General features: G+C 38.1%; 1 protein-coding gene, 1 long non-coding RNA gene and 2 other non-coding genes across 4 annotated transcripts; 2 read left to right on the top strand and 2 right to left on the bottom strand.

The window, feature by feature from the left end:
• The first annotated feature begins 847 nt into the window (after positions 1-847).
• Positions 848-1,922, top strand: LOC139196702 (uncharacterized). The gene is made up of 2 exons (XR_011581800.1): positions 848-980; positions 1,857-1,922. It is a non-coding gene; the product is annotated as an uncharacterized lncRNA (long non-coding RNA).
• Positions 1,923-2,363: 441 nt separating this feature from the next.
• Positions 2,364-7,395, top strand: LOC103454622 (probable GABA transporter 2). Its single transcript, XM_008394216.4, has 7 exons — positions 2,364-2,773; positions 2,865-3,095; positions 3,548-3,645; positions 5,474-5,660; positions 6,149-6,279; positions 6,532-6,768; positions 6,871-7,395. The coding sequence occupies exons 1-7, from the start codon at positions 2,689-2,691 to the stop codon at positions 7,258-7,260; spliced, it is 1,359 nt and encodes a 452-aa protein (XP_008392438.3). The 5' UTR covers positions 2,364-2,688; the 3' UTR covers positions 7,261-7,395.
• Positions 4,740-4,828, bottom strand: LOC114825711 (small nucleolar RNA Z102/R77). Its single transcript, XR_003774542.2, has one exon. It is a non-coding gene; the product is annotated as a small nucleolar RNA Z102/R77 (small nucleolar RNA).
• On the bottom strand, positions 4,972-5,057 carry LOC114825712 (small nucleolar RNA Z102/R77). The gene has a single exon (XR_003774543.1). It is a non-coding gene; the product is annotated as a small nucleolar RNA Z102/R77 (small nucleolar RNA).
• Positions 7,396-23,899: the final 16,504 nt, after the last annotated feature.

Here is a 23,899-nt window from a genome sequence, read left to right on the forward strand (position 1 = left end):
TCTCAAAACGTTGTAACCCCTCTCCGTAAAACCTGTATACTTTCCCAGAAATGTAAAATATAAATATACATATATATTCTCAATACTTCAATTCATTAACTCAACATTTTTCAGTACAAATATGCCATGCCATATCGGAATTCAACAGTTAAGTATGAATGCATCAACAGTAATTATATCAGGTGCAAGAAGTAATCAACCGGAGGCCCTCTAATAGCCCTGTACGGTTGAACCTAGAGCTCAAAATCTATCACTCTCACTCTGCTGGAGTCACCTCTGTGACCTGTACGGCCTTCTGCACATAAGTTACGCTCTAGTGCTTCTCTCATCAATCATCTGTGCACATAATCTAAGATCACCCACCAGTCGAAATCTCACTAACACTCTTCGACTGGCCCGTCGCACCCACTCCGCGTGGACTGTGCGACCAGCATCTACTTGGATCCAAGGCGAGCGTGCGATGCGGTGAATACTATAAGCACTAAACTATGGTGCAGGATTTGAGCTCAATATACATCAACATCATCATAACAGTAATTAAATACTCACCTGATACTCACCTGTGCGTTCCCACTCATACACGTATTTTAGTAATCCTAGATGATAGTGGTAATCATAAATTTTTAGTGATGTTTCTTGAATGGTATTGGAGGCATGTTGATGCAAATGTTAGGGTGATTGCATACGTTTCACGATAAATGTTAACCGTCACTTAGTTTTGGAAATTGACGGAGATCCAACCGTTAGATGGTAATGAAATTTTAGGATGTTATCCTAGAGATATATTGTGGACCTCTGGAAGTTATGGATTTAAAATCTGAGTGGCAGATCTTCCGGATCGAACTACGTAGTGACGTATTTTATATAAGTTATATATTCTATCGATATGAATTCTGAGGTTGGATTTGATTACTATTCTAGGCGGCGATCGTCGTGACGCCTTGATGTGTGGTGCTAGGGAGTTGTTGGACGAACTCCAGGTGAGTGGGCAGTTTTGTTTTCCGTATATATATATATACTTGACGTTTTCCCAGAAATTGAATTAGAATGAAATTATGTTTTAAACGAAAGGTATATAGAATTATATGAAAACGTGAATTGAAAGGTCATGCATTAGAAGTATATGAAAAATATATATGGAAATGTAAATCGAATTGCCATGCATGAAATGATATGAAAAGCATGAATTGAGATATGATGCATATGAATGAATGGTGCGGCGGACGCACAGGTGAGTATCAGGTGAGTATTTAATTACTGTTATGATGATGTTGATGTATATTGAGCTCAAATCCTGCACCATAGTTTAGTGCTTATAGTATTCACCGCATCGCACGCTCGCCTTGGATCCAAGTAGATGCTGGTCGCACAGTCCACGCGGAGTGGGTGCGACGGGCCAATCGAAGAGTGTTAGTGAGATTTCGACTGGTGGGTGACCTTAGATTATGTGCACAGATGATTGATGAGAGAAGCACTAGAGCGTAACTTATGTGCAGAAGGCCGTACAGGTCACAGAGGTGACTCCGGCAGAGTGAGAGTGATAGATTTTGAGCTCTAGGTTCAACCGTACATGGCTATTAGAGGGCCTCCGGTTGATTACTTCTTGCACCTGATATAATTACTGTTGATGCATTCATACTTAACTGTTGAATTCCGATATGGCATGACATATTTGTACTGAAAAATGTTGAGTTAATGAATTGAAGTATTGAGAATATATATGTATATTTATATTTTACATTTCTGGGAAAGTATACAGGTTTTACGGAGAGGGGTTACAACGTTTTGAGAAATGTTTGGATTTGGAAAAGAATTGTTTTACTGACCCACTCAATTTTGGTTTTGCGCCCCTCCAGGTTCAGGAATCACAAAGGTGTGGTGACTACGAGGAATTTGACGGTGTTCTGACAGATTGGACAAAATTAGGACTCACCTTCGGGTGTATCAACTTATAAATTGTATAATTAAAGCTTCCGTACTGTGCAAATGGTTACGTCACTCTCACGTGACGGCCAGCATGCCCTCCTTCGGGACGGGGTGTGTCATTTTAGGTTTAGAGGTTCATAAAAAAAATTATCACGTAATTAAATTACTATATAAATAAATATATATAGCCTCATATAGAGCCTGAAAGAAATAACCCCTTATTGAGAGATATTTTTTTTTGAATAAACGATATTATCTACAATAAGGGAAAGGGGTGAGCTTAGCTTCACAATGGAGTAGCAATAATATGGTTCAAATTCGTCTTTAGCGAGAATCGAATCTAAGATATCTCACTTACAAGTGAAGAAAGAATATCAGAAAGATTCTTTTATAAAGCTCTATATCAACTACTTTCAGCCCCATATAAATCCTCTCATTGGAAATGCTCTAACAATACCTCAGCTGAAGGAGAAATAAGGGGCAATTCTGTAAAATAACCGGTGAGGGGGTTTCAGTTTGACTGTTTGAGAGTAACTGAATAAGTTAAAGACAGTGTCAAGGTTTCCCTCGGGTGGCAAAAGGTCTCCCCCGCGCATTTTAGCCTAGTAGACACCTGCAATCAGCTACTTCCAAGTTCCAACAACTCCACTAACCTACGCCGCCTCCTGCCCACATTAAATCGTCCCTTAACCTGCACACCCCCTGCTGCATCTCCTCCTCCTCCTCCTCCTCCTCCTCTCTCCGCGGTTCTCGAATCAAACGATGACGGGGCCTCCCGATTCCGAAACCCTCCTCGGAGCCCGCCGCGAAAGCGACGCCGGCGCTGTCTTCGTCCTCCAATCCAAAGGTCAAACACCGGCCCTCCCCACCGCCCGTTTAATCAACTGTATTTTTGAAATTCCGATTTGTATATTTACTTGGTGTGTATGCAAATACAGGGCAGTGGTGGCATGCCGGGTTCCATCTGACGACGTCGATAGTGGGACCCACAATACTGACGCTGCCGTACGCGTTCAGAGGACTGGGGTGGGGGCCGGGGTTTCTGTGCCTGACCATCATGGGCCTGGTCACCTTCTACTCTTACTACCTCATGTCGAAGGTGCTCGACCAGTGTGAGAAGGAGGGTCGCCGCCACATCCGATTCCGTGAACTCGCCGCCGACGTATTAGGTAACTACTCTACTTTTGCGTCAAGACGACGTCGTCGCTTGTTATTTACATTTTGCTTCCCTGATGAGGCACCAGGACCGTGTTCACGTCGCTGAGATCGTTTTTCGTGATTTGGGAATGTTAGCTTTGATTTTTGCATGCACGGGGCGTCTCAGACAAATAATACGGAAACTTACACATGGTTTGTTAGGGATGCCACAGTGACGATGTATCTATGGCATGTAGGTATTTGTTGGGTTTGCTAATTTTTAGTCCTAGTGCTAAACAAGTTGCATTTGATTAAGCATTGCTTTTGAGTCATATGATGCTTCTGGCACAAAAAAAAAATCCTTAATTGTTTATGAGTGTGATGCTCTGTTTCTGACCCGCTGAATAAGCACTTGTATATAAGGAATCTTGGATTATAAACTAATTAAGTGTGGGATTTTGGCTTTTTTCTTTTTTTCTTGTAGGGTCAGGATGGATGTATTATTTCGTCATATTCATTCAAACGGCTATAAACACTGGGGTTGGAATAGGAGCAATTTTGCTTTCTGGGGAATGCCTTAAGGTATATATTGCATCATCATTATCATCACTTCACATCAACGCATGCAATAATGTGTTGGTTTATCACCAAAAGATATTAGTTTGTCTATAAGAGAAGTGATTTCTGCACACTCGTTTTCTCCCTTTGCACAACTTTGGATCGAATAAATCAAAAGGGAATCAAGGGACAAAAATAAACTTGGTCTACAGAAGGAGAAAAAACGGTGTGTCGAAATCATTTCCCCGTCTTAAGGGGTAATTCTGTTTTTGTTTTTTTTTTGATTTTATGTTTAATGGGGTGTACGATGACTGATGAGTACGGCATGCACTTTTGCTCATGTATTAAAAAGAATGATATTAATAGGTGAATTACTCAACTTGAGACATTTGTTCAGTGGAAGCTATTAGCTTCCCACATGCTTCAGCTGCTTTTCGTTTGTAAAGAGTTGTGGCAGTTGCTTCACAAATTATAATTGGTAAAAATTATAGGCAACAAATTAGTCATCTCTTAATTCCCAAAATCTTATCTCTATGCTGACATTTCTTTTTATCGTTGAACATCCATATCTGCCTAGGAGATTAAGATTAGTAAACTCTTCAGCGACCAAGATTTTCATAATCTTCATTCTTCACCCACAGTTAGGAAGGTCTAAAAATGCATTCACAAAACCCACATTCAATTAGCTTCACAGCAATCAATTAGTCACATTCCTTAATATCTATGCACACCTAGCTGCATCGATCAAATCAGTACCTCGACCTTGATTTGAAATCGGGCGAAAATTTGTATTTAGATTCATTTGGATGTGCCCAGTTAAGAACATAGCTGAAGCATTTTTTGGATCATGACTTTGGTTACTTTTTTATTTTACTTGAGGGCGAGCCTTGGCGCAACAGAAAGGTTGCTCCTTTGTGACCGAAAGATCACAGGTTTGAATCATGGAAACAGTCCTTTGTGACCGAAAGATCACAGGTTTGAATCATGGAAACAGTCTCATTGCAAAGCAAGGGTAAGATTGCGTATGATAGACGTCCCCCTCCGATCCTCGAAAAGTAGGGAGCCTTGTTGGCTTGCGGTCATCCTTTACCTTTTGTTAACATGAATTTATGTTCAGAGAATGATCAGAAAGAGCTAGTGCATAGATATGCCATCACAATGGCTATCAAACCAATAGGGAAACATAATCCAAATCATCAACTTGTTCTCAATCCTATAGTTCTTTTCAATTCTCATACAGTTGGAAAGGAAAGTAGTTGGGTTTGAAGGAACAAAAGTATAAGGGTAATTGAAAATTTGGATAAAGCTTAATTTGATCAAGCAAATAGCACATTGTTGTGTTTGTCGGGAGAATGATCAGATAGAGCTAATACATAATTTTGCCATCTCACCACTTTCAAACCAATAGGGATACGAATCTAAGTCTCGTCTCAATCTCGCAGTTTCACATCAAAACCACACACAAACATAAAAACGAAAAACGATTAACAGAAAAGCACTTGCTTGTTTTAGCCTCAAGGAAGCTGAAGCAGTCTTCTGTAAGCTTGAAGCAAGTTGATCACATTTGCATGTTGAGCTGGTTCAGCACCAACAAACCAGTTACTACTGACATTTTCTAAATAAAAAAGAAAAGAACTTTCATAGTGAACTTCGATGGAACAATGTCATATGAATCAATGAATATTTTTGCATGCTTTCATTGTAAATGCTAATAAAAAACTTAAATTACGTTTTATTCAGAAACTGTTTTCTATGGTAGTTATGTTGGTTTTACTCTTTTTCAGCATTACAGTGCAGTAGTTAGATTCTATTAACCTTGCAATGTCTTATTGTCAACTTGTTTTATTGTAAGATTATGTATTCAGAGCTTTCTCCGAATGGATCTCTGAAATTGTACCACTTCATAGCCATGGTTACCGTGGTAATGATAGTCATCTCTCAGCTTCCAACTTTCCACTCCCTCAGGCACATCAACTTAGTTTCGCTGCTTCTCAGCTTGGGCTACTCATTCCTGGTGGTCGGTGCTTGTATTTATGCAGGTACTTCATCCTTCAACATCTCTTCAGCATACTCAATTATATTTTGCTTTCATGCATTACTTATACAAAGAAATTGTATACATGTATCTTTCTGGCCATCTTTCATGCAGCTTGTGCTTTTTCCCTAGTTCAAAATTATGTTCGCTAGGAAAAAAAAAAGGAGTTAATAACTTGATTCTTCCGGAGGAGTTAGAGCAACAATTTTTTTCTCTGCACCAAAACTTGCATTGGTCATTAACAATTCTCATCCCTCATGAGTCCTAATTAGGCATGCATTTTGGATTTGTATGACATGCATGTGCATAAGTGGACTTTTATTGTTAAAATGGAATTATAACAATCAAGATGTTTAATCTTCAGTAAGTAATGACAGATTTTTGTCAATAAGGGGCCACATAACCTATTCAGTTATTCGATCATGAAATTTGTTTGTCTATTATAGAAAAGAAAGTTCTAATTGTGCGGTAAACATCTCTTTTTTCCTCTAGGTACCTCTAAGAACGCCCCTGCAAGGGACTATTCCTTAGAATCTTCCACTTCAACAAGGCTCTTCAATGCCTTCACTTCCATCTCCATATTTGCTGCTATTTTCGGGAATGGAATACTACCTGAAATACAAGTAAATACTGCATCTTTAGATCTTTTTATCGGTTTTAGAATTCCAAGCTTCAAATGCTAGTTTGCACAACTGTGATGTCATCTGGTAGCCTCCTTGGAAACACGGATGTGAATTTCTAGTTTTGTTTTGCGAATATCAATTTCCATCTAACTTTAGTGTGAAAATGTGAACATAAATGACAATGCCAAACAATCTCTTGCTTGGGATATGCTTCTTCGTAAAATTTTATCATATGCCAATGGATCAATGCAGGCAACCCTGGCGCCGCCAGCTACTGGAAAGATGGTGAAGGGTCTCGTGATGTGTTACACAGTAATTTTCATTACTTTCTATTCGACTGCAGTGTCCGGATACTGGGTGTTTGGGAACAAATCTAGTTCAAATATTCTCAATAGCCTAATGCCCGATGAGGGACCTTCTCTCGCTCCTACTTGGGTTCTTGGACTTACTGTGATCTTTGTACTCCTTCAGCTTCTTGCCATTGGCCTGGTAAGCTCACAGCTTACTCTTGCCCTTTTAGGAAAATTGAGATTTTAATTTCTTAGGCTGTATAAATTTGTATTAAGGTTGTCTTTGTCTGATATGGTGCAGGTTTATTCTCAAGTTGCTTATGAGATCATGGAACAGAAATCAGCAGATGTCAAACAAGGAATGTTCTCAAAAAGGAATCTCATTCCCCGAATAATTCTTCGGTCGCTGTACATGGTACTCTGCGGATTTTTCGCAGCAATGCTTCCATTTTTCGGCGACATAAGCGGCGTGGTTGGAGCTGTCGGCTTCATCCCATTAGATTTCATCCTCCCAATGCTTCTCTACAACAAAACCTACAAGCCTGCAAAATCATCATTCACTTACTGGATGAACATATCCATAATCATCGTCTTCACAGGTGCAGGACTTTTGGGCACATTCTCCTCTGTAAGGAAACTGGTTCTTGATGCCAGCAAATTTAAGCTGTTTAGTGATGATGTGGTTGATTAAGCTCTCTAATCAAACCGCCATTGCCCGGCCCCGGCCCTGAAGAAGCTGTATCATTAGGGACCTTGTAATATTGTAATTACACATTACCGATTGATGTATTAAGTTAATGATTAGTTCTTACTCTGAACGATAGAATTATGATGGGCCCATCGTTTGAATATTTTTTTTTTTTTTTTTTAAATGCGACGAAAAAGAGACGACTTTATGTTTAAGGTACAGAAGTAAAATAGTGTTTGTTTTGTTTTCTTGATCCTTCCAGGTTGAGTCATTGACTTGAGGCTTTCAGTTTAGAAGAGGTTAATTACCTATGTGGCTTTGTGCTTAGGTGTAATGTGTCCCTTAATTTACGTGACTTTATGGACCAATGCATGGGAAATATATGTATACCGATATTAAAAAATGGGATATGATGCACAATGTGGTCACATTAGGCTTGATAATTCTTGACACGACCCGATAATCCGACACGACACGATACGAAATTAACACGTGTTCGGATCGACACGATAATGAATCGGATAACCCGATAAGCACCTGTTAAGATAACGGGTTGGTTCGGATATACACGTGGGTAACACGATATACGATAAGCAAAATATTAATTTAATAATTTTATAACCCTAAAAAAATACTATAATAAATATATATATTAATTTAACATTTTTATACCCCTAAAAACTATAATAATTATATGTATATATATATAATTAAATATTAAAAATTGGTGAGCATTGGATCGGCTTAAATATACATACCATTCAATTTCTTAAGTGTTATATGTACACAATAAATAAATTTAAATCTACTTAATAAATATATATATTACCATTGAACTTGATGGGATACAAATTCTACAAAACTAATTTCAACGATCCAACCGTCAAACTTGTTTGTATATGCTTCGAGATCGCATCACCAAAAAATCGCAAAAAAATAAACATTCAGAGATCAAGTAACTGGCCAAAACTTTTTGACGGTTATCAACAAAAAATCACGATTTAACAGTTATTTTAACTCCAATTTTGATGATTTTTTACAGCTACACTCCTTGACCCTATATGAATACAATGAATAAACTAGATCTTCAATTTAAAATATTTACACTAATGGATACTACAAAATCTTATATTATACTTAATGAAAGTATGAATAAACTCTTAAGTGTTAGTGAATCTATTGTTTTGATCGGATACGCATTCTATGAAACTAGTTTCAAAGATCCAACCGTCAAACATGTTTGTACATACTTCGAGATCGCATACGCCAAAAATTGCAAAAAACAAACATTCAGAGATAAAGTAACAGAACAAAACTTTTCGACAGTTATCAATGAAAAATCACGATTTAACTGTTATTTTAACTCTGATTTTGATGATTTTTTACAGCTACACTCCTTCTCTCTATATGAATACAATGAATGAACTCGATCTTCAATTTAAAATATTTACGCTAGTGAATACCACAAAATCTTATGTTATACTTAATGAAAGTATGAATAAACTCTTAAGTGTTAGTGAATCTATTGTTTTGATGGGATACACATTATATGAAACTAATTTCAACGATCCAACTGTCAAACTTGTTTGTATATGCCTCGAGATCGCATACGCTAAAAATTGCAAAAAACAAACATTCATAGATTAAGTAACGGGACACAACTTTTCGATGGTTATCAACGAAAAATCATGATTTTACGGTTATTTTAACTCCGATTTTGATAATTTTTTTTACAGCTACACTCCTTGACCCTATATGAATACAATGAATGAACTCAATCTTCAATTTAAAATATTTACACTAGTGGATAAATCTTATGTTACGCTTAATGAAAGTATGAATAAACTCTTAAGTGTTAGTGAATCTATTGTTTTGATCGAATACGCATTCTATGAAACTAATTCCAATGATCCAATCATCAACATATTTGTATATACTTCGAGATCGCATACGCCAAAAATTGCAAAAAACAAACATTCAGAGATCAAGTAACGGGACAAAACTTTTCGACGGTTATCAACGAAAAATCACAATTTAACGGTTATTTTAACTCCGATTTTGATGATTTTTTTACAGTTACACTCCTTGACCCTATATGAATACAATAAATGAATTCGATCTTCAATTTAAAATATTTACACTAGTGGATCTTAGTGAAAGTATAAACAAACTCTAAATGTTAGTGAATCTATCGTTTTGATAGGATACACATTCTACGAAACTAATTTCAACAATCCAACCGTCAAACTTGTTTGTATATGATTCAAGATTGCATACGACAAAAATCGCAAAAAACTAACATTCAGAGATCAAGTAACGGTACAAAACATTTTGATGGTTATCAACGAAAAATCATGATTTAACGGTTATTTGAACTCTGATTTTGATGATTTTTTATACAGCTACACTCCTTGACCCTATATGAATACAATGAATGAATTCGATCTTCAATTTAAAATATTTACACTAGTGGATACCACAAAATCTTATGTCATGATGATCGATAAAAATTGAGGATTTTGTAAAAGGAATAACATGCAAGCTTTGAGTTCTATTGGCAAGGTTTAAACTTTTGAGAAAGGCTTCACAACCTTGAAAATAAAAACTCTTCCATTTTGCATATCTTTGCACATTTAATAATTTGTAATAGACTAGTAGTGTATGAATGTTTGTTCATTAGGTTCTTATTTTCGAATGTAAATGTAGTACTTAAATGACAAATGTGTTTTAATGTTTTGAAGTAATATTTATGTGGCTATGTGTGGTATGTGCAATTTTTTTTTTAAAATATATTTTTCTTAATGGATCATAACGGGTTGGGTCACTTTACGCGTTGGGTAAAATGACCTGACCCGTTAAGGACCCGTTAAGATAATTGGTGTGACACAATACCATCCGTTAATATAACAGGTGTTACACAAAAACGACTTGAACATGACAGACAAGACCCGTTTGCCAGGCCTAGGTCACGTCATGGGTACATAATCTTCTTGCTATGATTTTGTTATTGGTCCGACTTTGTGCTTAATTCAAAAATAATAAAACGCATGAGCGTTCACACAAAAGTATTCATCCTTTTTTTAACCTAGCAAACAAATCATGTTTGTCGTGTTCGTTTCATATTTGTTATTTGAACAAATCGTATTGTATCAAATTTGTTATCTTAACGGATTCTTAACAGGTAACATTTTTTGATAAAAGACGATAAATTTCATTAAAAGCTCCAAGAAATTACAAAGGGATAACAATTACATTCCAGTTTCCTCAACTAATAAATCTGTAATGAGATCCAAAGTTATAATTGTTTCCCGAGAGAATAGCGGTATACGCTAGACAATGAGCAATGCCATTTGCTTGATGACGGACATGGATATAAGAAACTCAAATGACGTTGCCATTAATGCCTTTGTGTCTTCAATGATATTCCCAATCACAAACAGATTAGAAGAAGTGTCATGAAGAGCGGCTGGAGAGAATCGCTTTCAATAGTGAAGTTGTGAAGTCCCCTTTGCATTGCCAAAATTAAACCATCCCTGGCTACCATTGCCTCCGCTTAAAGAGGAGAAAAAAAATATGATCGTACCTTCTTATTGTTGCTGCCACAAAACCACCTCGATCATTCCTGATTATGATTCCAACTCCCCCCAATTTGAGATGATCATTCCACGCCCTGTCGATATTCACCTTCAGGAAAGATGCCTGAGGGCAAGTCCAGCGAATCGGCTGAGAAGAGGGAGCAGCAATCCACGACGGGAATGCTGACCTTCTGAATTCCGGCCACCAACCAAGGCAACAAGTCGTCACAATATCTGGAGACTCAGCTATTGAGAAATAATCTTTTTCATTAACCTTTGATAATAATACAACCTGTATATATACAAGTATATGGAAAACCATCTAACAAACTTAACTTTCTATCCAATATCTAAGTAGGATCTTTATTACCTACATTTACATTTATACCCTCAATATGCCCCTTCAAACTGACTGAGGGTGCCGAAGTGCAAGTTTGGACCGGAGAAACAGAAATCGGGATTTGGACAGAGCCTTGGTACAAATATCAGCTACCTGATCCTGGGAGCAAACAAAATGCAGAGAAAGGTCATTTGCCAAAACCTTTTCCCAGATGTAGTGATAGTCCAATTCAACATGCTTAGTGCGAGCATGGAAAATAGGATTCTTGGCAAGAGAGATAGCCGATATATTGTCACACCACAGCCGTGGTACACAGGGTAGTGGAAGACCAATATCACTAATAAGTTTGCATATCCAAGATAATTCGGCAGCAGTGTTAGCCAACGACCGATATTCAGCCTCTGTAGAGGACCGAGCCACGGTGGATTGCTTCTTAGCACTCCAACTAATGATAGAATACCCCAGAAAAATGCAGGAACCACCAGTTGAACGGCGATCTATGGAGCAGCCTGCCCAATCAGCATCGGAATAAGCAGTGATATAGGGTGGTGAAGAACTTTTAGAAAACCAAAGTCCACACTCAATGGATCCCTTGAGATAACGCAGAATGCGTTTCACAGCTTGAAGATGAGACATACGAGGACAGTGCATAAACTGGCAAACAAGATTCACTGCAAAAGAGAGCTCGGGCCGAGTCCATGTGAGATACTGAAGAGCACCAACAAGAGATCGATATTCAGTAGGATCATCCAAGAGAGGAGAAGAGTGATCAAGATTTGATGTACTCAGGGGAGTGACACAGGGTTTGGCACCATCCATTTTGGCCTTGTGTAACAGGTCCAGGATGTATTTCGACTGAGAGATGAAAATACCCTGAGAAGAACGCTTGACTTCAATGCCAAGAAAATAATGTAAAGAACCAAGATCTTTGATGGGAAAGAGAACACTGAGTTGATCAATAACATGCTTGCAGGCTAAAGAAGAAGGGCCTGTGACAAGGATGTCATCAACGTAGACAAGTAGAAACACCAAGTGAGGATCCTTCTTAACAAACAATGAATGATCCGATTGTGAGCCAACGAATCCCAAGGAGAGTAAGGCACCATGTAGTTTATCATACCAAGCTCGAGGAGCTTGTTTGAGGCCATACAACGGTTTATGAAGTCGGCAAACAGAGTCAGGTTGTGTAGAATCCTGAAATCCTGGAGGTTGTTGCATGAATACAGTTTCTGTAAGAGTACCATGCAGAAAAGCATTGCTGACATCAAGTTGGTTGAGAAACCAATCATATTGAGCAGCCAAAGTGAGTAAAAGACGAATGGTGACAGGTTTGGCAACAGGACTGAAAGTCTCTGTGTAGTCTAGCCCTTCCTGTTGATGAAAACCCTTTGCAACCAATCGGGCCTTATACCGATCTATAGATCCATCAGGCTTGCGTTTGATACGAAATACCCACTTGCAACCTACTCAATTTTGAGAAGGAGAATAGGGAACCAAGGACCAGGTACCATTATTGAGAAGAGCGTTGAACTCTTCTTGCATTGCCTGTCTCCAGTGGGAATATTTGGATGCCTGATGATAGGTAGTAGGAACAAAGTCAACACTAAGATGAGATGGCAGAGTATGTTTAGTTGCAAGCAAGGCTTTAGGTTTGAAGATGCCAGATTTGGAACGAGTTTGCATAGGATGAAAGTTGAGAGAAGAAGAGGTCAGTGGTATAGAAGGGATATGTGGGTGTTGGGATGAAATATGTGCAGAAGAGGAATTTGGTAAGGAAGGTGAATTTGGAGATATATGAAGGTTTTGGGATGGAAATGTAGATGGGGGATGAGATGAAAGTGGGAAAGGAGAGGTATGGGGTGATGATGACTGGGAAGTTTGAAAAGAATTGAATGTGAGATGAGATGGTATTGTATGTACTGGTGAGGAAGATATAGGCTGAGAGGATGCAACGGGTAAAGGATTATGGAAAGGGAAATTGTGCTCATAAAAAATGACATGCCGGGATATATAGATTCGGTGAGATAAAGGATCCAGGCATTTATACCCTCTGTGATTTAAACTGTACCCCAAGAAAACACAATGTTTGCTCTTTAGTTCTAGCTTAGAGGTAGTGTAAGGCTTCAGCCATGGAAAGCAACTACAACCAAAGACTTTGAGAGAAGCATACGCTGGAGCTTTCTTGAATAAAGATTCCCATGGAGATACAGTATGAGCAGTAGGCATCCGGTTGATGAGATAAACTGCTGTAGAAAATGCATGATCCCAATATCGATGTGGAACTTTAGATACTGTCAATAGAGTACGGGCAGTTTCAACAAGATGTCGGTGCTTGCGCTCAGCACACCCATTCTGCTCAGGGGTGTGAGGACAGCTGAGTTGGTGTGTAATACCATGGTCAAGTAAGAACTGTGAGAACTTGGAGCTTAAGAATTCTCCACCAGAATCCGAACGAATAGAGATAACTTTGACACCCAACTTATTTTCAATAAGAGACTTGAAGTGAACAAATGTAGAAAGAACATCAGATTTGAACTGCAAAGGATAAAGCCAAGAATACTTTGTATAGTCATCAACAATGATCACATATTATCGAAAACCATGTACAGAAGAAATAGGAGTTGGTCCCCAGACATCCATGTGAAGAAGCTCTAAAGGCTTGCTTGTAGTACAAGAACTAGAAACAAAAGGAAGCTTAGAGCTTTTGGTTACAGCACAATCTGAACAGAAAGTGTTATTCATAGTATGAGACATAGAAATACATGAAGTAGAAGCCAATTTATTTAAAATTTTTGTAGATGGATGGCCAAGTCTCTTGTGCCAAAGATCCTGAGAAGCCATTGTTGTAGCAGCAAACAAGTGTGGAGAACCAGGAGAAGGAGACGAAGGATGAAAAGGGTAGAATCCATCACGAACTGGTCCACTAAAAAGCATCTTCCCCGAAGAAATATCCTTCACAGTGAAGTGAAAAGGATAAAGATGCATGGAACACCAGTTGTCAAGAAGAAATTGATTCGTAGATAATAAATTTTGCTTTAAATCAGGCACATGAAGAACATTTTTCAACTGAAAACAATGGTGATCAGTATTTAAAGAAGAAGAACCAGAGTGATGAATGGGCAAACCTTTGCCATCAACAATGTAGACCTGCTCAGGACCACGATAAGGCTCAGGATTTTGCAGATTTGTGTAGTTATTTGTCATGTGAGAACTGGCGCCAGAATCAACGAGCCAAGTAGGAGCAGATGAAGTAGAATTAGTATGAGCAACCATAGCAGAGTGAGAAGAAGATCCAGTGTAGCTAGGATTCATGCGTTGGGGACAGTCAAAAGCTTCATGATCATATTGACGGCAGATTTGGCAAGAAGGACGTTTGCCAGAGAAGGACCGACCACCACGAGAAGAGCGCTGATTATTCGACCGGTAATAGGTGCGTTGAGGTTGCCTCTGAAATTGCCCCTGCCTTGGAAATTTCTAGGGTTTGAAGAACTGCCACGATTTTGAGAGTAAGTAGAAGAACGACCTTGAGAGAAAAGCTGTGAAGAATAAACCGGAGCAGTGAAAGCCTGAGGAGCCATAGGTGGTGTGGGAAGAATACCAGTAGAAGAATTAAACGCCTGGAAAGGAGCAGTGAGAGGCGATTTCTTGCGATTATTCAACTGAATTTCTTTACTCAGAAGAAGACCATGCAGTTCATCAATGGTAGTCGATCTGATACGAAATTGAACAGCATCAACAAAGGAGTCATACTCCGATGGTAGGCCATGAAGTGTGACAGAAATGAGCTCGGAATCGGCCACCGGAGCGCCAGCACTGGCAAGAGCATCTGCGATTTCCTCAATTTGTTGGAGAAATTGAGCAGCAGTAGATTCACCTTTTGTAATTGTGCGTAGACGCGATCGAAGATCATGAATGTGAGATTGAGAAGCAGCACCCAATCGTGACTCCAATTTTGCCCAAAGTTCGCGAGAAGAATTAACTCCAACAGTGTAAGGAATTAGGGTTTCAGACAATGTGGAATTGAGCCAGATGAGAATGTTTTGATCATTTTCATACCAAGAAACATAATCAGGATTGATGAGAGACGTGCGATTGCCAGAGTCATCCAATAGCATTTGAGACGGTGGAGGCGTTGAGCCATCAACAATGCCGGTGAGATTGTAGCGGCGAAAAATTGGAGCAAACAAAGCACTCCAGGTAAGGTAATTGGTAGTGGTAAGCTTAATTGGTACCATAGATCCAATATTTTGAATTGTGATGGAGGAAGTCACCGGAGGAGAGACCGTGACAGAGGACGGAGGTTGATGACCATGAGTAGTAGAGTCAGACGAAGAAGCAGGAACCGCCATTGATGCACAGAGTTAGGGTTTGGGAGATCAAGACGGCGATCGCAAGTAGAAGAAAGGAAGAAGAAAGGTCGCAAGGCGGTGAAGCGTGTTTGGATCAGGTCGTAAGACAGAAGGCGGTTGATACCATATTGAGAAATAATCTTTTTCATTAACCTTTGATAATAATACAACCTGTATATATACAAGTATATGGAAAACCATCTAACAAACTTAACTTTCTATCCAATATCTAAGTAGGATCTTTATTACCTACATTTACATTTATACCCTCAATATCAGCTGCATCGTTCCACAATCGGTTGTTCCTAGCTCCTCTGAAGCTCACAATCAGCGAGCTTTGGTGAGAACACGTGTAACAACCCGATTTTACGATTTTTTTAATTTTTAAATGTGTGAATTGTTCAAAATGCCTCTATAGGGGAGATCCTTGATTTTCATTGACCGTCATTTTGTGATGCGTATGAGCTATTATTTTATAGTATTCTTGAAGTACTCGACGATACGAATGCGTAGGCGCAAGCAGAATCGAATTCGGAGTTACGACGAAGATTTTGTAGAACTACGAATCCGAAAATACTTTTGTAAAAATTACTAATTATATATATATATTTATATATCATGATTATTATATTGTTATATTATTATTTTAATAATTTTTTGTGGATATTTTATTATTTTAATAATTTATATTTAGTCTGTGGGGCCCACACATCCCAAACTCTCCACTCTCTTCTTGCCACGTTTCCTCTCTTCCGCCACAATCTTGGACTCTTTCTAACTCTCCCAGCTCTCATTTCTCTCGCTCTCTGATCTGTCTCGTCCTCCCTCTGCAACACCGAGACCACCACCATTACCACAGTACATCGACAACTCCGACAAGTTGCATCTCCCAACCTAGACCTCCACCACCGTCTGACCCTTCGCATCTCGAACCAAGGCCAAGACTATGGAGTCCCGATATCTTGACAGTGGCTACACCACTGTTCATTTTCTTCCCTGATAAGTTCTTGGTGAACCCTCAAGATTTTCTGTGTAAGGTAAGCCTTGAAATGATGTAGGTTGACCTAGATCACAGTTTCATGTCGTTTTTGGCCTCATTATAACGTTTGACATAAAGAAACACCTTGGGAGCTTTTATCCAGTTTTCCGACGAAGGATCTGGCGGTTTTCGAGCCTTTTTAGGCCAATCCGGCCACGGCCGAGGAATCTAATGGTATATTTCGATTCCTCGTTTCTTGGGCTTTAATTTTATATATTGGATAACCAAGTTTAGTGAAGTTTTGTGGTTGATCAGAGCCAGGCTTTATTCCGGGTCAACTCGACTTGAGAGAGAAAGAGAGAGAAAAAAAAGCTAAGATCCGCGACCCGAATTCGACCTGGTTCCTTAATGGAATTAGAATATTCTTGAATTATTCCTTGTGTGGACTTTCGAAATTTTCTCGGAAACCTTCATAGGCTAATATCGACATCCCGAGTCCGTTGTTGACATCCATTTAGTGAAATTCCGAAGTTTTAACATAGTTGACTGTCGAGGCGGTTCGGTTGACTGTTGACTTTTTACGAAAAATTACTCGGGACCTTTCTTAGCGTATTTCGACTCCCTGATTCCAAATTCGCACTCTGTTTTCTCAAATTTAATTGTTTTAGTGGAATTTTACTAATGAGTTTCGATATTATGCTTAGGTGTGATTAATTACTATCGAAGACTCCGGCTTTCCTAGTTCGAATGGCTGCTTCCTCACAAGTATCAGTGAGTATTTGTTTGTTAGTATTTGTGAGTGTGTCTTTTCTTTTATTAATGAATTTTTTACGCGATTACCATAATTAAATTAATGTTTATAAGAAATGTCATATTGTTGAGAAATTATGAAATAATCCTACGGGATGCACATGTAAGCTTACTATAAGGAGATGCCTTAATTAAATTTACGGCTATGAGTAGTACTATGTTGATTAGAATTATCGAATTATCGATTTACCATTACATGATTTTAATTACATTATCTGATCATCGTGTGGTACACTGGTGTTATTACTCGCCCAGGCCAAGGCCAGGCTTCACGTGTATGTTCACATTGCATAGTATGCTCACTTTGGATCCATTGTAGGTGCCAATCCTGTCTTAGATTGCTATAGGCAATTATGACTCGTATGTGATGCACATAACACCAATCTTCATGTGATTGTAGTATTCGAGCGTAAATTATTATTACACCTAGTCATGTTCATGTCAGAATATCTCTACATGAACTTGTGTATCAACATATGTCGATGAGCACTCGATATGATATGTTTGTTTATGCAAGATTATGTGATATCAGTCGTTATGTGTTTATTTACGCAATATTACGACGTATGCCATTCTTGGAATATTGCAAGCTACGTTAAGTATTTTCATACTGTACATAGTATGTATATTTGGAAACTATACTTGTTTGATGGCGAGGGGTTATTACGTTTTTAAAAAGCTTTTTATTTTTAGGCCCACTTACCTTGTTTTTCACCCCTCCAGATTTTAATAGCAGAGCTTTTGTGTTGACGAGGATTCTTGGCAAAAGTTGGTATAGGTGAGTACCTTCGATGGTATAATTCTCATTCTAGTTTTTTTGTACTTTACTTATGTTCTGACATCACGTGGGAAATGAGTTCATTCCCGCTCACAAGCGCACTCTTACATTTAGACACTTTTATATTTAAATTTACTCACATTTCTACATAACTACACTTTATGGCTTTGTCACCGTTCTGGTGTCAACCAGCACAGCTCAATTTGGAGTCTAAATGGACATTCCGGGTTGTGGTGTTTTAACCTGAAGACGAGAGGGAATAGGAAGACACCGGTCTTCCCATATTTTCACACAATCGGCCCTACCAATTTGCCAACAGGATCCCCTGTTTATGATAGTCCTACCTCTATACACACTCTTCCAAAAAAAAAAGGAGTTCCCATCTTTTGTAACCACATCTAGTAAAGAACATTGGGGATGGTACTTGGCTTTTGGGACCCGTGCGACAATGGATGATAGCAACCTGACTTGTTTATGGTTTGATTTGAAATTTGTTATTTTCGTGTTGGGTTAATGGATCGCCTAATGTATAAACCTATCAAACAGGTCGTGCTCTCATCGTTTTATGTCAAATCCGTTATCTTAATGGGGTGACTCGATAATGATTCGACTCGTAACGGATTCTTAATAGGTGATTCGATAACGACCTGATGTGTTAATAGGTTAACCCAAAACCTATTACTTTCATATATTTTCTTGTCGAGTTAATAAGTCGTGCTAACAATTATTTGATATTATGTGCATATATATGTTGCATAAAATTAAATTACATATTTTTGTCATAAATATATGTCGTTTTGATTTTTGCCTTCTAAGGATCTTCCCCGTTAGGGTTTGTCATTTATGCTCTATTTCAGACATGATTTTTTATTTTATATTTTTTTTATTTTTTTGGAATCTTCGAATATGATTTATTTGTCAAGAAAACTAATAAAAAGAATTTCAAAACTTTAAATTTTAATAAAAAATCATCCATTAATTTTATTTAATAGTTAGGACAAACCCAACATAAAACCACCCCAATAAAATTGTCCAAGACCGAGTTTCCAATTTTACCCTGACACTGTGTTTATTTGTTTCGTTTCACTTCATACGAAAAGAGATAAAAGCTTTGTACATTTTCTACAGATCTCATATTTCTTTTCTCTATGCAATTTTCCCGTTTCATCACCCCAGTCGCCAATCTTTTTCTCCATTAAATCAATGAGATCTCACTTGATTCTATAGCTCTCTGATTGACCAGGTAATTTGCTCTTCAAACTAAATCAAGATCCAACTCTTCATTCGCCATGGAAGGAGTTTGGATCAAAACTTGAACTTTGGGCTTAAGAAAGAAGCTGGCCCAAAAGGAGGCCCGAAGGGAAAGACAGTCGAGGCCCCAGTCAAAGCCCAGAAGGCAGAAAGGGCCTTTTCTGACTTGGTGCAGCTCATGAAGACCCCTTGCTTACCTACCCAAAGGCCAAGTGGTATAGACTGACCAGCTACATAGCCCATAAAGTGCTTTATGATGGCAGTACATGTAAAAAAGCTGATAAGTCATCACCCTTCAAACCACATTCGGGCAAGGTTGCTGCTACAGGAGACCAAGCCAAGTTGTCTATATAAGAAGAAATAGAAACCAGGAATAAGGACACTCAATCAAACAAACAAATGCAAGCATAAACTCTGCTCAAAGCCAGATATGCCTTCAAAACAAAGCTGTAGTCAGCCGAAGCATTCATCCCTCTCGGGACAAGCCTTCATCCCTCACGGGATAAACCTTCACTCAAACCCTTGTAATAGCTCTGCTACATTGTTCAACCTTGCTGTAGTATCGATCCATTTTTTGTAAATCTCTCTCCCTCCCTGAAGCTTTCATACCCTTGATAAACCACAAAGATAGGAACCTGCAAGACGATCAAGCTTGCCCGACAAGGTTAAACCTTGCCCGACCTTCTTTGTTTTTGTCTTTTCATTCATTAGCCTAGCAATATGTTGTATACTTCCAGTTATATTCATGTAGTTATTTCTAGCAAAATGACTATTAAAAGGCTTTCTCAGTACTTGGATCCGATTTGAATATATCGTTAGTGTTCAAACCAGATCCAAGTCCTAAGCCCTCGGGCATGTAAATTTGATTAGTTAAAAGTCCTTGGCCTCAAGGCATAAAAAAGAACCTTATGTGGACTTAACCCATCCACGACAATCCTTGATAAACGAGAAGTCCGAAGTTACTTGGGGTGCAAGTAATCGACCTACCTCTTAGTCTTATTGCTATTACATTATAATTATCATAGAACGCTCAAGCATGGGAAGGATTCTGATAGGAAGCCTCAAGGCCTACACCTAAGGCCCCACGAAGGCACCTATTTGGATTCATCCCATTCTGCGGTCTAGAACGTGTGAGTATAAGAACGAACTCTAATGGGAAGCCTCAAGGCCTACACTTAAGGCCCCACAAAGGCACCTATTTGGGTTCATTCTACCTCTCAGACTCGGGTAATCAGAAGTGTAATAGTTATAAAGACTCATGCATTCACGAGAACAAATATGATGTGTTCGAGCACTGGTTTAGTTGTCGATAGGAAGCCTCAAGGCCTACACCTAAGGCCCCACAAAGGCACCTGTTATAACTAACATGGTTTCTCGGGTATATACATATACAACCAAAACTCGACATCTATTTCACATCTGCCATACTAAAGATGGCAGTGGCACGCCTGAGCACTTAAAAGTTAACCTTGATTGTGAGCCTCAAGGCCTACAACTAAGGCCCCACGAAGGCACCTTTCAAAGTTAACTCTGTCCTTCTCTTTCAGCCTTGCCCGACGAGTCTTGCCCGAAGAGTCTTGCCCGACGAGACTTGCCCGACAAAGCCCGACAGCGAAGCAGAAGCCCGACAGCAGCCCTCAACCGGCGCCAACCTCCCGGGGAGCTGTGTGCTCGTCGGCCAGGAAACATCCCCAACGGAAATTCCTGATGCGAACAGAAGGGAAGGCCAAGCTTCGGCCTCCTCCAACGCCTTCTCCTTCATGTCGAAAGGGTGGAGGGAAGTGAAGTACTCGGCCGACGCGGATCTTCTATTGATGAAGCACCAGCCAAACTAGTTCAAGAGACGTCGTTCGATCGCGAGCTCGAGAGCCTCTTCAAGTTCAACTTCCTGCCGTTGTTGGCGGGGATTCGATCATTGGCATTGCAGTCGACCGAGATAGCCTTCATAAAAAAGTTGCAGTCCCATGTCGAATCTTTCTTCCTATATTTTGTGAAAATGGGTTTTACTGTTTTCTTGTGGAATTTGAGTTCAATTTTGTGTTTTTGGAATGCCATTTTGGGTTTTAGGCTGATTTAAAATGGGTTTTCCAAAGTTGTATCAACGGGGAAAGGATTCGAGGTTTAAGAATATAAAAAAAGATGTGATGATGCTAATAGTTGCTTTTGCCACATTTTGTTATGAGCTTAAAAGTTTGAAATGAAGATGAAAGTGAATAATTTGATTATGATGACTTGTCAATGTCTTTGGATATTTTGTAGCATTGTCTAGTCTCAAAGGTCATACGCATATCCAGTGTTCTAACTTCTTATTTGAGTCACCTGTGCCTTATATTTTTATTATTTTGTCTCATGGGATAGCCCAGTTCCAGGATTGTAAATCTGATAATATTTTTATCATAGATTTGCTTGTCTCGACAACTTTAGATTATACTAATTTGGAAAGCTTGCAAAAAAGTCCCCGTTGGTAAAATATGGTATCTTTATTCTTGGCACATTGGGTGTTTTATGAGGGAAATTCCATATCAAAGGGCCGAAAGAGGTTAGTTGATTACTTACGGAGCTGCACTATTTCCGACATCTATTTGGTGTTTTATGAGAGAAATTCCAAAATTTATGACATTTCTCGAATAATAGTACCACATCTTAAGACACAAAAAACCATAAATCACTCTCCTCTTAGATCCTCTATAATAATGCATATTCATCTATCGGTTCAGTTTTAGAAATAGTACTTAATTTTTTGTTTGATTTCATAAATAGTGTCTATTTGTTCATCCAGTTTCATAAATAATGTTTACTTATTGGTCCAGTTTCATAAATAGTGTCTAGTTCTTGATTCAGTTTCATAAATAATGTTTAGTTCTTGGTTCAGTTTCATAAATAGTGTTTCTTTTTTTGTCTTGTTTCATAAATAATTTCCACCTATTGGTTTTGTTTTAGAAATAGTGCCTCATTTTTTATTTGGTTTCATAAACAGTGTCTATTTATTGGTCTAGTTTCATAAATAGTATCTTATTATTGGTCCAGTTTCATAAATAGTGTCTAGTTCTTGGTCCACTTTCATAAATAGTGTCTAGTTCTTGGTCCAGTTTCATAAATAGTGGCTTAGTTCTTGGTCCACTTTCATAATAGCAACTAAGTTCTTGGTCTAGTTTCATAAATAGTGTCTAGTTCTTGGTCATGTTTCATAAACAGTGCATAGCAATTGGTACAGTTTCATAAATAATATCTCTTTCTTTGTCTATTTTCATAAATAGTATCTTTTTCTTTGTCTAATTTCATAAATAGTTTCCACCTATTGGTTTAGTTTTAGAAATAATGTATCATTCTAGATTTGGTTTCATAAATAGTGTATACTTATTGGTCCAGTTTCATATATAATGTCTCCTTATTTTAAGGAGAATTAGAATGATATGCTCTAATAAAAAAAAATATATACGGTCAATAATGGTATCATTTGACAATTTGACAACATAAGCATCTAGACATCCTGCTAGTATACATATACCCCGGATTTTACTAAGTTCGTCCTTTTAAATATGGTTAAAATAACAAAAACTTGTAACTCAGTTGGTTAAAAGCATTTCACATTTACTCTCGAAATCTGGAGCTTGTCCCTCAATATCTATAATAGAAGAATGAACAAAAGATATGGTAAAAGTTATAATTCATACATGATTATGTTTACTATTTGCTATAATTACACAAGAGGTTTATGTCTTTGTAATTGTAAGATGCCGTTAGCTCTAACTCTCAAGATATTTTCCAAGGCAACAGAGTCTTTAGATGACATAAAACTTGAAGAGGTAACATGGACTCCATCCATGTTAATTTTCACAAACACACCCTTTCCATTGGTTTCAACTGGTTTACCATTAGGAGCTAATTAATTACATTGGGTGTTGATTTGTATCCTTAAGAAAATGTTTAACTTATTTTAAATTTTTATGTGATTGTTAGGCTTTAATGAGGCAATGGCATATTCATAAATAAATGCAAGTTTAATTCTAAATAATTCTAACATGTCTAACGGAAGCCAGGGGCATGGCTGGAAAAGAAAATTTTATTTTGCATGTGGGGTTTTATTGTTGGGCTGTTTTCGTTTAGTTTTTGTCATTTTTATTAAAATTTAAGTCTTTTTATTAAATAAAGTTAATAGATGGTTTTTGGTTAATAAAAAGTTTGAAGAAGCTCTTTTTATTAAAATTCCCTTATTTGGCCCTTTGTTCTGCAATGAAAATTGGTGTATATTGGAAAGGATATGATACTAAACTTCCATTTTTAAATTATACTAAATTCTTAAGAGTATCTCCAAGCTTTCTATCCCTTAATTTCCCCAATTATCTTTTTTTTTTCCGTCACTATATCATCTCCCTTTATTTTTTTTATTTCGATTCTCTCCTCCTTTCTCATTCTCTGTCTCTCTCCCTTTCAGGAGAATCTCATTGCTTCGTCACTTCACCCTTTTTTGTCCGGCAGTGTCAAAACATTTGGTAGATTTTTATGTAAAAGTGCTTTGATTGTGTATAATGGCAGACAAGATATGATACTAAACTTCCA

The sequence above is a fragment of the Malus domestica genome, chromosome 06 (assembly GCF_042453785.1).
Source record: "Malus domestica chromosome 06, GDT2T_hap1".
NCBI lineage: Eukaryota > Viridiplantae > Streptophyta > Magnoliopsida > Rosales > Rosaceae > Malus > Malus domestica.